The 13,555-nt window shown below is 36.5% G+C and overlaps 1 protein-coding gene across 4 annotated transcripts in view; it reads right to left on the bottom strand.

Moving 5' to 3' along the window:
• cib (thymosin beta cib) overlaps positions 1–13,555 on the bottom strand; it is a 62,493-nt gene that overhangs the window by 7,832 nt on the left and 41,106 nt on the right. Inside the window, exons 2-5 of one of the 4 annotated variants that reach the window (XM_083119130.1) lie at positions 8,666–8,835; positions 6,877–6,990; positions 2,921–3,034; positions 408–521 (exon numbers count right to left, since the gene is read on the bottom strand). In XM_083119130.1, the coding sequence (XP_082975256.1) occupies positions 408–521; positions 2,921–3,034; positions 6,877–6,990; positions 8,666–8,804 (481 nt within the window). In that variant the 5' untranslated portion in view covers positions 8,805–8,835. The remainder of the gene's footprint in view (positions 1–407; positions 522–2,920; positions 3,035–6,876; positions 6,991–8,665; positions 8,836–13,555) is intronic. The other 3 variants (XM_083119132.1, XM_083119131.1, XM_083119134.1) reach the window with 3 other exon arrangements.

The raw sequence follows: 13,555 nt of genomic DNA, 5'->3' as shown, positions 1-13,555 counted from the left end.
GGGGTGGGGGTGAAATTTGAAAACTCCTGGATCAATTATTCCTTACATTAAATGGTATGGTATGAGAAGATGAAATTCTAATCATATTTATGAACTAACTTACTTTAATCTTTGGTTATTCTGCTGGAATACTAATTAAATGAACTTGATTTCTGTTATCTACTATCAATATTGGATTTGGCCCCTTTTTTTCTAATTTAAAATGAATTTTCAGGGCCTTGACTGACTGATTTGACACCCTTCCCACAATGCCAATATGAATAATGTTGCTATGTGAAACCACAGGGCTATTAATAGTGATATTCCTGCATGTATCTAAGATTTCACACACACACACACACACACACACACTCTCACTCACTTTCTCACTCACTCACTTCGGGGCTACAAAGAACAATGTTTCCTACCTTTGGGATCAGGGAGGGGGTTTTTCTCCTGTGTCTCCGCATGCTTCATCTTTGCCTTGTCGAACTGCTCCACCCCTTCGAGTAAGTTCTGGTGTACCTTTTCTTGCTTCACAACTGTTAATTAATTAAGCTAAAGCGTATCAACAGCATGCAAAAAATTTGGCATCTTAATACATCTGATATTCAGAGGTGCAACAAAAATAAATATATATATATATATATTTACACATGCTATTTTAAATTGCTTAGTAACAAATTCAATTATGAACATTCAACAGGCAATTTTTACATCACAAAAGCATAAATAATTGCTAACTGTTAACAAGCAGCACTCTTGTATCATTCACATGCTCCAACATATACAACAATATGCATTAAATCTCTTTAGTAATGTATAAATGCAATAAGTAGTGAGATTATGATCACTATAGTACTAATTACCTGATAACATTTTCACCAAGTATCTACAGGGTCTCTCAAGAACCAGTCTGCACCAAGTATCTACAGGGTCTCTCAAGAACCAGTCTGCATATACAAAGGCTGTCGCAGAGAAGGTGAGACAGATTTTTTTTCTGGCTTGGCAACACTGCCTATGGTTTCGGCACTAGTCACGTCATGTAGGATGACTCATTCTGTTTCCGTAGCAAGTTGTCACATGTTGCGAAACCACGTTAGTGAGCAGCTGTGTTGATTTACGTGGAACGTGTTTAGTTTACCTCTCCAGGTTTTTGTGTATAACATTGCTTTTCGCGATGAGTATTCAAGATGAACACCGACAAGCCATAAACGTTTGTTGGCGTTTAGGGAAAAGTGCTGCGGAAACATGCAATGTTTCAACAGGCATATGCCGATCAAGACAGACTGAGTAGAGCCACAGTGTACCGATGGCACAAGTTGTTCGAAGATGGGCGCAAATCAGGCGCTTTGCTTCCACATCCTGGACATAGACCGTCCGTGATTAACGAGATGCTAGTGAATACTGTTGCAGCAATTATTCATGATGATAGGCATATGTCTGTGAGAGAGCTAAGTGCACATAGCATACAGCATACAGTCCGGACCTTGCACCCTGCGACTTTTGGCCATTTCCACTTTTAAAGGCCACTTTACGTGGTCGTCATTTCATGACGAACAAAGAAGTGATCATCGCAGCACAAGTTTCCTTCAGTTCGCTACCTGACGATGAATTATCAAAGACATTCACAAAGTGGCAGGAGCGTATGGAAGCTTGCTTAGCTGTCAATGGTGCCTATTTTGGAAAAGATGTACGCCTACTCGATATGGGTGATTCTGAATAAAAATTTTGTGGTTTGTAATTTTTTTGTTTCATTTTAATGAGTCTTGGAGGGGTCCATGTACATGCTTGTCTTTTAACTGCTATACAGTCATGACTTTTTGACATATTGCGCTCATTTTGGTCTCAATCGGCAGGTAACGAACTAAATTTTCACCCTAGTACATTTGCTAGCCAATGGAGGTCGCTGTTTTCCTATACAGGAATTAGTCTCACCTTCTCTTCGACAGCCTTTGTACAAAGAGACCAGAAACTCCTTCAACAGGTTTGTGAAGTGTCACATTTGTACAGGGTATAAAACCTTTACATACATTGTGCAATCCATTGTAGTAACCAACTTAACATGTTTCAAATCATTGACCACCAGGTTCAGTTATCAAGAAGTTTTACAATGTATGTCATATCATAAGTCAATGTACGACCCATAATCTCATCTCAAAAAGTTCCAGGTTGTATGCACAAGTGTACCTCGAATTTAGTCTAATCATCAGTCATCCTGATAGTCGAGATTAGCAAAGCTGGGGAATGAAAAATGAAGCCAATTCTACCAATGACATTCACCTGGATTGCATTTCCTTCAGTCCATGTATTTTTGTATAGTTTCTTTTTTAGGGAGAAGTTTCATAAAGCACTGGGTGATACGTTAACATGTAGAACGTTTTCATCCCCCCAATTTCTTGGTAATCATATGATCTGAAGTTCAATTCCCTGTAAATTTACACTGAATGGAATCCAATTCCAGTAGACATTTGTGCATCTTGTGAAGTCCAAATAACACAAGCTTCTAGAATGAAATTTCTAAGAAAATATGCGAAATTATCTGATGTTTCTGCATTTCCAGGTTGAACTCTTAGTTTAACGTCACACAAGTTTGTGTATAGTACAGAATCAAAACACACTGTGTTAATGATATTTACAGAGCATTGGTACTGTACAGCATGGCAGAAGCCAGTATTATGTGAAGCATCTGTTTATAATTCTCGTTCTCGTCTCTAAAGCAAGTTGCTATTTGTATTACAATAAATTATAATACAATTTGACATGTGTTATTTAACTATCATGCAAATGCTTTCATGTTTAGCACATTGTGTTTAGTGTAATGTATCCAGCGTCTTGCATGCTCTTTGCAATTTCATGCAACTGTGTTTAGCTCTGGTTCAGTTTTTAAGGCCATATTATTGCACAAAGGGTTGTTTTTTTTTAAAAAAAAAAAACTTACCATCCTTATCCGGAAGAGGGTTCTTTTCTTGTGTTTCTGTGGGTTTCAAGTTGGCTGTATCGAAGTCTTCAACACCCTTTATCAAGGCCTGCTGAGTCTTTTCTTGAGCTACATCTACAAACAAAAAAAGCAAGATTTTTATTCCGGAAAATAAATGTCTCGAGGTGTGTTAATACAGTTATCTTGCAATTTGCCGAGTCTTAAGAACAGTTTCTTTCTCACAGTCGTTGTGATCATGTCGGATATTGATCTCATTCAATTTGTTCAAATTCAAATCAGATTCACAATTTTCTGATCATCAGATTCTCAGCTGAGAATTTTGTGATGGGAGATAATCTCCAAGACAATTTCCTGCATGTTCCTTTCAAAGTTATTGCAACCAGATATGTACAAATCTTTTATAATACATTTATATGGTAACGAAGCTTTTGCTATGTATATTTAACCAAACATTTACATTTCGAAAGCATTACATAGAAGTAACTGCTTGATTTTTTTTTAAAAAAAATAGCATTTTACTTAGCAGGAAGACTAAGTTAGTTGAAAGTTGGCATTACGAGCTCTCAACTGAAACTCCTGATCTGCAGTTCTTTAAGTTTTGGGGAGCTGTCGGTGGTGATCCAATTGCTAAGGCACCCAACTGCCATGTATGTCAAAAGAAGCTAGAATTTTCCAGTTAACATTCCTGGATAACAACTCTGGTGTTCACCCACGCCCTCTATAACAAAGATAGAGTATACAGAGATAAGGTTCCATACATATGTAATGTGCTTCATAGCTCTGTGCTATGCACAGGGGGAGTACTTTAATTATTTTTTTTTTATTTATGTTACTAGTGTTGAATAGCTTGAACAAAACAGAAGTGTAAAATAAAAGTGTGTTGTAAAAGTCATACTACACAACCTAAATCTCCATTACCTTATCCGCACAGATTATAATCTTATTTCATAGCAGAACATTCCTAAGTTTGTAGTGGAAACACTGTAGTATGGTATGCACATTCCATGCCATTGATGCACCCACAAAAGTATCCCTACTTTTATCAGTCAAGAACTAGAAACCAGGGCTCGCAATGGACCTTTACTACCCTTCATGATTTCAGTCTGTTTAAATTTTAAAAAGAAGAAAATTCTAGAATCATCGTATTCAATGTATTTTGCATTATTTGGTGTTTATGTAGATATTGTAATATTAACATGCGATTTCTGAGAAAAAGATCCTTTCCAATGTGTTACTTCTGGTGCCATTTTGCCCATGAAACTTTAACTATTATTAATTTTAATACAGAATGACATTTCACTACTCATTAATCTTGTTACTGTAGTAATCAGAGGCAAAAAAGTAAAGAAAGTCAACACAATGTTACCCCCACACCCCCTATACGCCTTCATGGCGTGGTGCTATGCACAGGGGAGCACTTTACTTTACTTTTTTACACAATGTTAACAAAAGTCTTCAGTTCGAGAAATTTTCCACTTCGAGCCCTGCTGGAAACACTGCAGTTAGAAATATGTGGTCAGTGCACAATGTAAATCCACCAGGATATAGAAATATTCCTTGCACTATTTCCTCAAAAAAAAAAAAAAAGCAGAACAGGGAGGGCACAAGAGAAAGAACAAACATTCTGAAGTCTGTGCAAAAAAAATATGTTTTATCTTTTATCTCTCTTCCCAGAATGTACCTCCAGGAACGTTAACATTGGACTGTCTGCATTGAGCATACTAATTCCAATCTCCCCCACTAATATATTTAAAATGATAAGTAGAAGTTGTCTAAAGTCGTTTTCACGTTCAGAAGACACAATGGGCTCTTATGGACAATGCTTTTCTTATGGGAAAATACGAGCACGCTGTTGTGAAATGTCTCTATTTACAAATTTAGCTTACGTAAAATCGGTACCTGCAGTTTTGCAGGAAATTTTGTAGAGAATACGATGGTGGACACAAAAAACTGATAACTTGCTTACATATTTTTAGATAAATTAAAAACTCAAATTTTCTGTGAAAACAAAATTTTTACATTGTTTTCATTCCTAACGTTGAAACATGCCGTAAAATTGAAGCATTAATTATGAAAAAAATTGACACTGTTTTCTAATTGTCATAGGTGATGGTGGTGATCAGAATTTATCAATACTTTAAAGCATATTCGCATTAAAAAATATTAAAATAAAGTATGTGAAGATTTTTTGTATTCGTGCAGTAGAAAATGTCGTCGCTGGCCATTTTTTGTTCTGTAATTCCAAGTAAAAACTTCCAGCGACAAAGTTGTGGAGAAAATAATGAAATTATTTTTTATAACCACTCAGAGGTTCCCAGAAATATTACTTCCATGCATTTGGAGTTTCTTTTTAACCCGAACCCCACGCGAAGTAAGGAGACGACTGGCTATCTTGAGCTGACTCACCGCAGCATTCGGGCTAGTGTTTTCGAGTTATTTTATTTCCATTCAGTAAAAATATTAACTTCATGCAGTTTGTTATAATAGAATTGCAACTACTTAAATTTAATAATTGACAATTATTTCCAATGCTGCTGTTGTGAGCATCATTAGTGCTGTGGTTGTTTCTGTTTACATTACTGTGGACATTAATACTGAAATGAAGATCACCTTTCAGTTTCCAACCTACACATAAATTCATAGACACCATATTAACCCTTGAAAGGCTTTCCAACAGGTGACAAGATATGGGGCTTCAAGATAGAAATATGACATGCCTTGCTTAAGTCATTGACCTCTTATCAGTTCAAGCGGGCCATAACTCATTTGTTTGTTTGGGTTGCAACTTGAATCTAACCCATGTGCCAGGTTCCCCTTACTTGTGAACTGTAATGTTTCCAGTATAATATTAATAATTACATATAATTATCATTATATATACAAAATATGTAACACTTCATTGTGAAGGCGACATGAGCTAGTGCTGTATTGGCAACACTGCAGTTTCTCCATGTGAAAACGACTTTAGTTAAAACCGCAGGAAAAGAATATTTTTTTATTGAGGTGTATTTGTTTCGTAGCTGTAATAGAGTTCATACTGAAGAAAAAACTTAAGCCAGGAGACTGAATTTTGCCACTGTCTGTAGAAACACCCTCCACATTAGTTTCTTCTTTTGGAGGTCTACCATCCTGCATCTACAGGTAGGAACGTAAATGTATTTTCAACCTACCGTTCACTTACATGCACACTAACCAAAATTAAGAGGCAAGCAGGGGTCTAAGAAGCACTGAATTGAGAATAATCGAACATGCTAGCTTCCGAAACCAAATTTTGTCCATAATGCAAACATGCAGATATTAAAAGCCGTTCAAGAAACTCCTAACGCAGACTGTACAAGCTCTGCTGACTCTTCCAAGCTTTCCACTCTTGACATTGCTTTCCTACATATACACAATTGCAGATTCTTTATATCTTTAATATTACCATACATGAAAAATACAAAAAAATATACATAGCACAGAAATGCAGACATTAAAAGAATGCTAAAGCCAGTCTCACATTCCATGTCAGGCATTATGGTCAATCATGTTAATTCAACTTTACATTTGCCTTGTGAAAATCAATTGCATACAGGAGCAGGGACAATTTTCACAGATTAAGTTTCTTGTTTTCAATTAGATTGTTAATAGTTTTTCCATTGTTACATTCAAAATAAAAATGTGCTGAAAGTGGCAGGTGATCCTGCAAAAAATTAGGTAATACATTGTTAATGAGAAGAATACAATGTTGGTGATCAAGTGATAGATGCCGTGTTACATCACTTCTCATCATAAATCAAGATTAGTTCTACACAAAAATGAGTATCTATATGTACATTTTTTTTAACAAAAAAAAATCTGTTTAGAGAACAATTTCTGTTATGCTTGAAGTGTGAATGTTAATGTTGATTACTATCAAGGTAGGTAAAGCTTGGAAGAAGTCATCATTCTAAAAGACAGAGTGAAATAGTACTTACCTTCTGCATTTGGCAACACTATTTTCTCTTGTGTTGATGTCCTTTTTAGTCTCTCTGGTTTGAAGTTTGTGACATCCTGTATCAAGTCATTGTGTTGGCGTTCCTGTTTGACATCTACAGAAAAGCATAATCATGCAACATGCAGCAATCTAACATTAAAAATACCTTCCTATGTACCCTCACTAATTAACGTAAAACACAACAAACAGGATGTGCATTTGCTCTTCGTACATGAAGGAAGAAAGCCATACTGTATTCATAAATAGATGTGTCTGCCGAGAAGCATGTACGGAATGAAGCAAATGTGAAACAGTCTGGATGCCTTTGCTAAACTCCCCTTCAGTTTTCATGTTCAAGATCCATTTCATGCAAAGCTCAAGCAACTTATCTTACCTTAAGAAAAGAATGAAATAAATGAATACAATCCAAGCCCACATTCCCATCACAATGCATCAGAAAGCATTTTTTTTATTATTTCAAGATTTGCAAATTGTCATGAAGATTAGCTGGACCTTATGGTCTCAGCGTCAAATTAAAAGGATTCAGTTACAGATTCAGGAAAATGACAGCCTTTTGAAATCCCCAAACAACAGTCTGCATCATCATGGTTCAACATTCATTATATTGCCTAAAAACTACTAGAAATATCTACAAAATAGCAAATACAATTCTTCAGATTTGAAGAATAAAATCCTTCACAATGTTCTAGGAGAAATTCTGAAAATCTAATTCTTCATAATTTGGAATATATTGTGATAATTCAAACTTGGGAGACCTTCTTAAAAGTATGCTCAAGATCTAGCAGAATTCTTAAAGGTAACTTCAATGGTGAAAGATTATCACTTTTGTTCTTCCAGAAATCAATTTGCAGTTCTCAAACATTTCCATTCATGCATTAGCTACATTTTTATGCATAACTAGGCACAGATGATAGAATACACAAATACCATAACTGAAGGTGTTGCAAATAATTTGGTATCGACATAACATGCAATACTACTAATATTTATTCATGAAGCCCAACAAGCAGAGCCCAATTATAGTCCTCTAATTCAACAAGAGCACTGTAAGTTTGTGAAAGTGTAAGCACATTCATATACACCACAGAAAATGAGGTGTATATATTCGGTTTTCTTATAAAGTGTTTAAAAGTTTTGAGAATTGTCTCGTAATGACATTGCAGGTTAGATTCCCAGTGAAGGCTAATTTCTGTAGTTTACATTCCATCTCTAAACTGTACTACGCACCCTTTTTAGCCCATTTATGCAGTATAACTAAGGGATACTTGCACGCAACAAATTTCCTCCCCATCTGTTCACAATGGGGGAAACTATCCATAGATATTTTGGTAGGATCAAAGGCTAAATTACCCTTGCTTTGCGAAAGCCTTGCATCATGCCTCGACATGAATAAAATTATACCACTACAAGTAAATAATACAAAATCCATAAGCATTCATCATCTGCCAAATGTAGGCTGTGATTAGCAATAACATTGTAATAAAGTAAAATTTCATTCACATGTAGCACAGAGTAGATCATTGAAGTTCAAAAATATTTATATGCATGTATTTCTTTAGCAAAAGAGTATAGCTCAAAATGAATTTATCATCGCATTTGAAGCTATTAACTTTTAGGGACAAATTAAATGTATCATTAAGGGCTCATGTATTATATAAATAACAATATGCTCAAATTGACAAATCTTTCATAGCATGCTTGAATTTTTTTATAACACAACATCAACGAGATTAAATTTAACTACAGAAATGCAAAGGATGCGTCCGTACCTTCTGCTGTGGGTAGTACATTCTTTTCTTGCGTTGCGGCTCTCTTCATGTTATCTGGGTTGAAGCCTTCCAGCTCTGTCTTAAGGTCTGGAGCGACCTTTGGGAGATCCTTGAGGGACGGGCTCTCTGGATTTGACATATTGGTAACTAAATTAACTAGAATGGGTAACCTGGAAAGAACAGAAAGCAGTTTTAAAGTTAAGATATAAAAAAATAAAAATTGTGATATTGGGGCATAACATTATTTTTAGATGAGCGAGGCCACAACAAAGCCTAAAGTGAAACTAGTAAGCTAATCTAAAATGACAATACAGGAATGATTTTGGCCATATGTTCAAAGAGAAATAAACCTTGACTTGTAAGTTCTCTGGAGAAATAAGGTAAATGCTGTCACTCTTTTCATGCATTTTCTTCATATTGTTTATAACTTGTTCAGCTGCATGAATATGGACATGCTGTATTTCAACCCAAGGGGGACAAATTGTCAAGATTAAAAGTAACCAGTACAACAAACTACATTCTGTACATTCAAATCTGAAATATATTTTGACAATATTATATAGTTTAATAAATGTGTTCCATTTGTACTGCCATCTTTGAAACATCTTACACTGTCCATGGAATGTAAATCACGTTAAAACCGAAGGACATTATCATGTTTGTGTTCATAAAATATTAAGAAATTGAACTTTTTGATAAACTTCTACAAAGGAGTTAAGGAATGCTTGTCATATTAATAGGCTGGCAAAGACTTGAGACTGTTTATACAATTTGCTAGGTAGAAGATAGTAGGCCAACCTAGTACTTGCATACAAGACTACCAGTAGCAAAAGTATGTGTCCAAATAACTTTAATAATTTTAATGTACTGTAATAAGGAACATGTGCAAGTAGTACTTACATGTTCTCAGTAACTCATTAGGTTTTTCTAAAGGATATTACATGCTTATTAACTGCATAACAAGAGTGAAAAACACTTCAGAGCGAATTGACAATATAGATAAAGTCTCCAATTTTGTTAATTTTCGGTATACTAACTAATTTTGGCCTCATAATCACGAATCTGTTGTAAAAAACTGGGGGTCACGTCTGGAAATTTAAAAAAAAAAAGCCGATTGAATTTTTAATTATATATATATATATATATATATATATATATATATATATATATATATATATATATATATATGCATGCTTAGTTTTACGAACGAAAATGTAATCTCCTGTCATTGTTTCTAACCACGCCTTTGTTATATTTTTTCGATCAATTTAGGGGTGAAATGAATGCTAATGAAACCTAACCTAACAGGCCTAACCTAACCTATGTGAATGGTTCGTGGGGCTACCCGTGGATGGTTTTTGGGGCTAACGTCAATGGTTTGTGCGGCTACCTGTGGATGGTTTTTGGGGCTAACGAACAATGTTTAATCAAAATGTACAATTTCCAGATGTGACCCCCGGTTTTTTACAACAGATTCGTGATTAGGAGGCCAAAAGTAGTTAGTATACCGAAAATTAACAAAATTACAGACTTTCTCTATATTGTCAATTCTTACCAACACTTCAGCCATATATACATTAAATTATGAGCCTCACCAACTAAGAAGCCACTTAAAAATGTCAATATTATATGCTCGTGTTTTTCTCATTGCTGTTAGCTTCCCTCTTAAGGAATTTGTAAACTTGATATTCCAAAATTGCTAAAATTCATTATAAAAGTGCAAAATTTCTTGTGCTGTACTATTGCATGTAAACTTTTCAATTTACGAAATTAACATTCTTTCACATATTATCCTTGCACTTACATCCTAAATAAGCATTGTTTTGTGTGCGCACGCCAAGTTGATATTACACGGCCCCTTCATTATTTGTGGTTAGTGGAAAAGAATTTTAATAAACTAATGTGAATCAGCAGTGTTACAAACTACGAATTCAACTTGATCACCATTTACAACTTGCCCCGAATTGGGAGTTTGTCAATAATTTCTGTTCCCTCAAGGCATACGGATTTTTTTTTAAAAAAAGATTGGGAATTCATGATTACTTAAGTTAACCTGCCTGCTCATATTAGGCACTCTGCTCTTAGATATACCTGATTAGAAATTTCTGTGCAAGTTGAGTAGTCACAGTAAACGGGAGCTTTCCCTTAAGAGAAGGGAATTTTATAATCCGCTCTTTTGAAAAACCATTCTCCCCACATTGAGCGATGACGCAATAGCGTTCATACGGGGAAGGGGGCAAGGGGGTTAATCCCTTCCCTGTTGAGACCGTCTCGGCAGCACGTGCCAACCCCCTCGTCTGAGGAACCTACCTCACCATTCAGACAAGACCAGCCGCTGGAAACAGCTAGGGTGAGTGTGCAAAATATTGATTCGTCCGATCCGCTTCCACCCCCGCTGTTTCGTTAAGAGCAAGTTTTTGCCGTAAATGAGAGTCTGAACCGGCTCTCCGGCATCATTGCCTTTTATGGGTACCTACAACTATTTGATTAATTATATTTTTCAGAAGTTTAACATACAGATGTAGGTCCCGGCGGCAAGAATTCCTACACTATCGTGTGATGTATATAGTACGTCAGTACCCACCGACACCTCCCTTCCCTTATAAGGACGATTAGTGTAAATGGACAATGAATGTCACTGCAGATATAAATCCTACTCACCAGTGACCAGACGGTTTCATAGTAATTTATTAAACCAACCTCTCCCCCCCCCCCATACTAGATTTAACAAACTTTGTATATTTGTTTATCTCTCCGGTTCCTCAAATACTTGCAGTACTAGTATTCCTTCCGATAAGCAGTGAAGAAAGAATAGCAGTACAGTGGGATCCATGAGTATTACCGTGCAAATTGTCCATGACTTTTTATTAATTTTTCTCTCACATCTTGGGTTTTTAAGCGATGGATTTTTTATGTATTCTGGTGCAGAAGTTGTCAATAGCTTGTTTTGAGTTTTCTTTTAATTCTTGAAGCTCTTATTGGGTCAAATCAAGTGCACGAACATGCACGGTAATACTCATGGATCCCACTGTACAATTGGATGCACAAGTATTGCTCAGCAAATTGTCCATGCTGTTTTTAAGGAATTAATTTTAAATTTTCACGTATGTTAGTGCAAAGATTATCAACATATTGTTTGGGGCTTTGTTCCAATTCTTGGAGCTCTCATTGGGTAAAGCAAGGAATAAACATTCTGATGGACAATTTGCTTTGTAATGCATCCCACTCTACAAGCATATTCTCCCGTCCTCCTCTACATCTGCATCCGACAGCAGCGATTCGTCTTATGGTAGCGAGATAATTGCATTGCTTGGAATTAAATCGGCCCGGCCTCCTGTAATCTTATCAATCAAGTGAAAGATTCGATAATCTGCTTGCCGCTTAGGGGCATATCAAAGGGTGAATGCGGGGTATCCTTTAAACAAGCCTGATGAAGAGATCACGCTTAGAAAGAATAACCGTCATTGTCTAGGCACTGCGCCAGATAAAAATAATTGTTTCTGTGCGGTTATTACCACTTTGTAGGACGATGGTGCTTCGAATAAAGCAACTATTTTTTTTTCAGATTCCATGGATTGTTTTGACATACTTAAAAACATCCAAAATTACTGAAATAATATTCTAGACAAAGTAATAATAATAGCAGTGTTCACATATTTCATCCAAAATTAGTTAACATGCACTAATAGAGTGAAACGAAATGAAAATCTTCTTTGATACGAAACAATGCTTTTTGATCGATTTGGTTTATTTTACTTCGCTTTTGTGCAACTTTTGGATAATCGCGAAACTGAGAATAAGTGATATGATGAAATCTATGAAGGGACACTCTCAAAGAACACCCATGCCCAGGGCAGGAGTAGTACCCGGGATCTCTGGCGTCGTAGCGATGAAACATGAAATTCACTACAGTATCAAAATTGTACGAAAAGTAAACAAAAAAATATGATTTCCCGAGTTTCTTCATTCGTCGAGATTAGCCAAAAGTGGAAGAAAAGCGACGCTAAATATCAAATCAAAACGCACACGGTGTGTGCAGGAAAGATTAACTGGATTTTAATCGCCCTGAGACTCGGGTGTTTGCGTGAAAATACGAGACATTTTTACAGCTGGCAATAAAAATTGGAATAGAATCAGGTAAGGTAAAGATCCCCGTGCATGTAGCACAGTGCCATGAAGGCACATTTTTAGGGGATGTGGGATAGGGTCCTACACATTCTCGATTGTCATTTTGGAGGTGATGTGATCAGCACCACTCTTAGATCGCCCACCCCGGGAATCGAACCCGGGTGTCCCACGTGGCAGTCAGACGCCCTACCGACTAGATCACCGCGGCTTTATGGAATAAAATCAGCCCTTTGCAAAATTTTGGGGCACTCCACCGATTGCACTATGACGTAACCTCACAAACCACTTCTGAAATTAATACTAAAACATGCAGCGTGTTTTGATTCTACATCACAGAATACAGTAGTGGCGGCTACAGAAACCAAACTAACGCACGTTTTACATGACAGCTTTTCTTCAGTGTTCAGTGCACGTGTTTTTCGACACCTGCACTTTGAAGAGCAGTGAGCTCAGTTCTCAGAAATTTGCCATCTCACAACCAGAAATGCACTCGCCGTGCGTTAGTAGCAGAGTTAGTCGCTGCCACCGCTACAAAGTAACATTTTCACTACGAAAGAAGGTCCCACTCGACCAGTCTGACGAGATGGCCATCTGGTAGAGAAAATTAGGACAAGAGCAACGGTGAGTCACGATGAAATAGCAGGATGCTTTTTTTTTAACAGAGTCGACTGGCAACAAAAGAGATTATTCACTTGTCGCACCTTGTAATTGATTTATCCTTTTAGCACAGTTCAACACACCTGCCCTCACCAAACTGCTTCA

This window comes from Lepisma saccharinum, chromosome 3, assembly GCF_977018435.1.
Source record: "Lepisma saccharinum chromosome 3, izLepSacc3.1, whole genome shotgun sequence".
Classification (NCBI taxonomy): Eukaryota; Metazoa; Arthropoda; class Insecta; order Zygentoma; family Lepismatidae; genus Lepisma; species Lepisma saccharinum.
The sequence above is the reverse complement of the archived record's forward strand: the minus strand, read 5'-3'. Positions and strand labels throughout refer to the sequence as shown.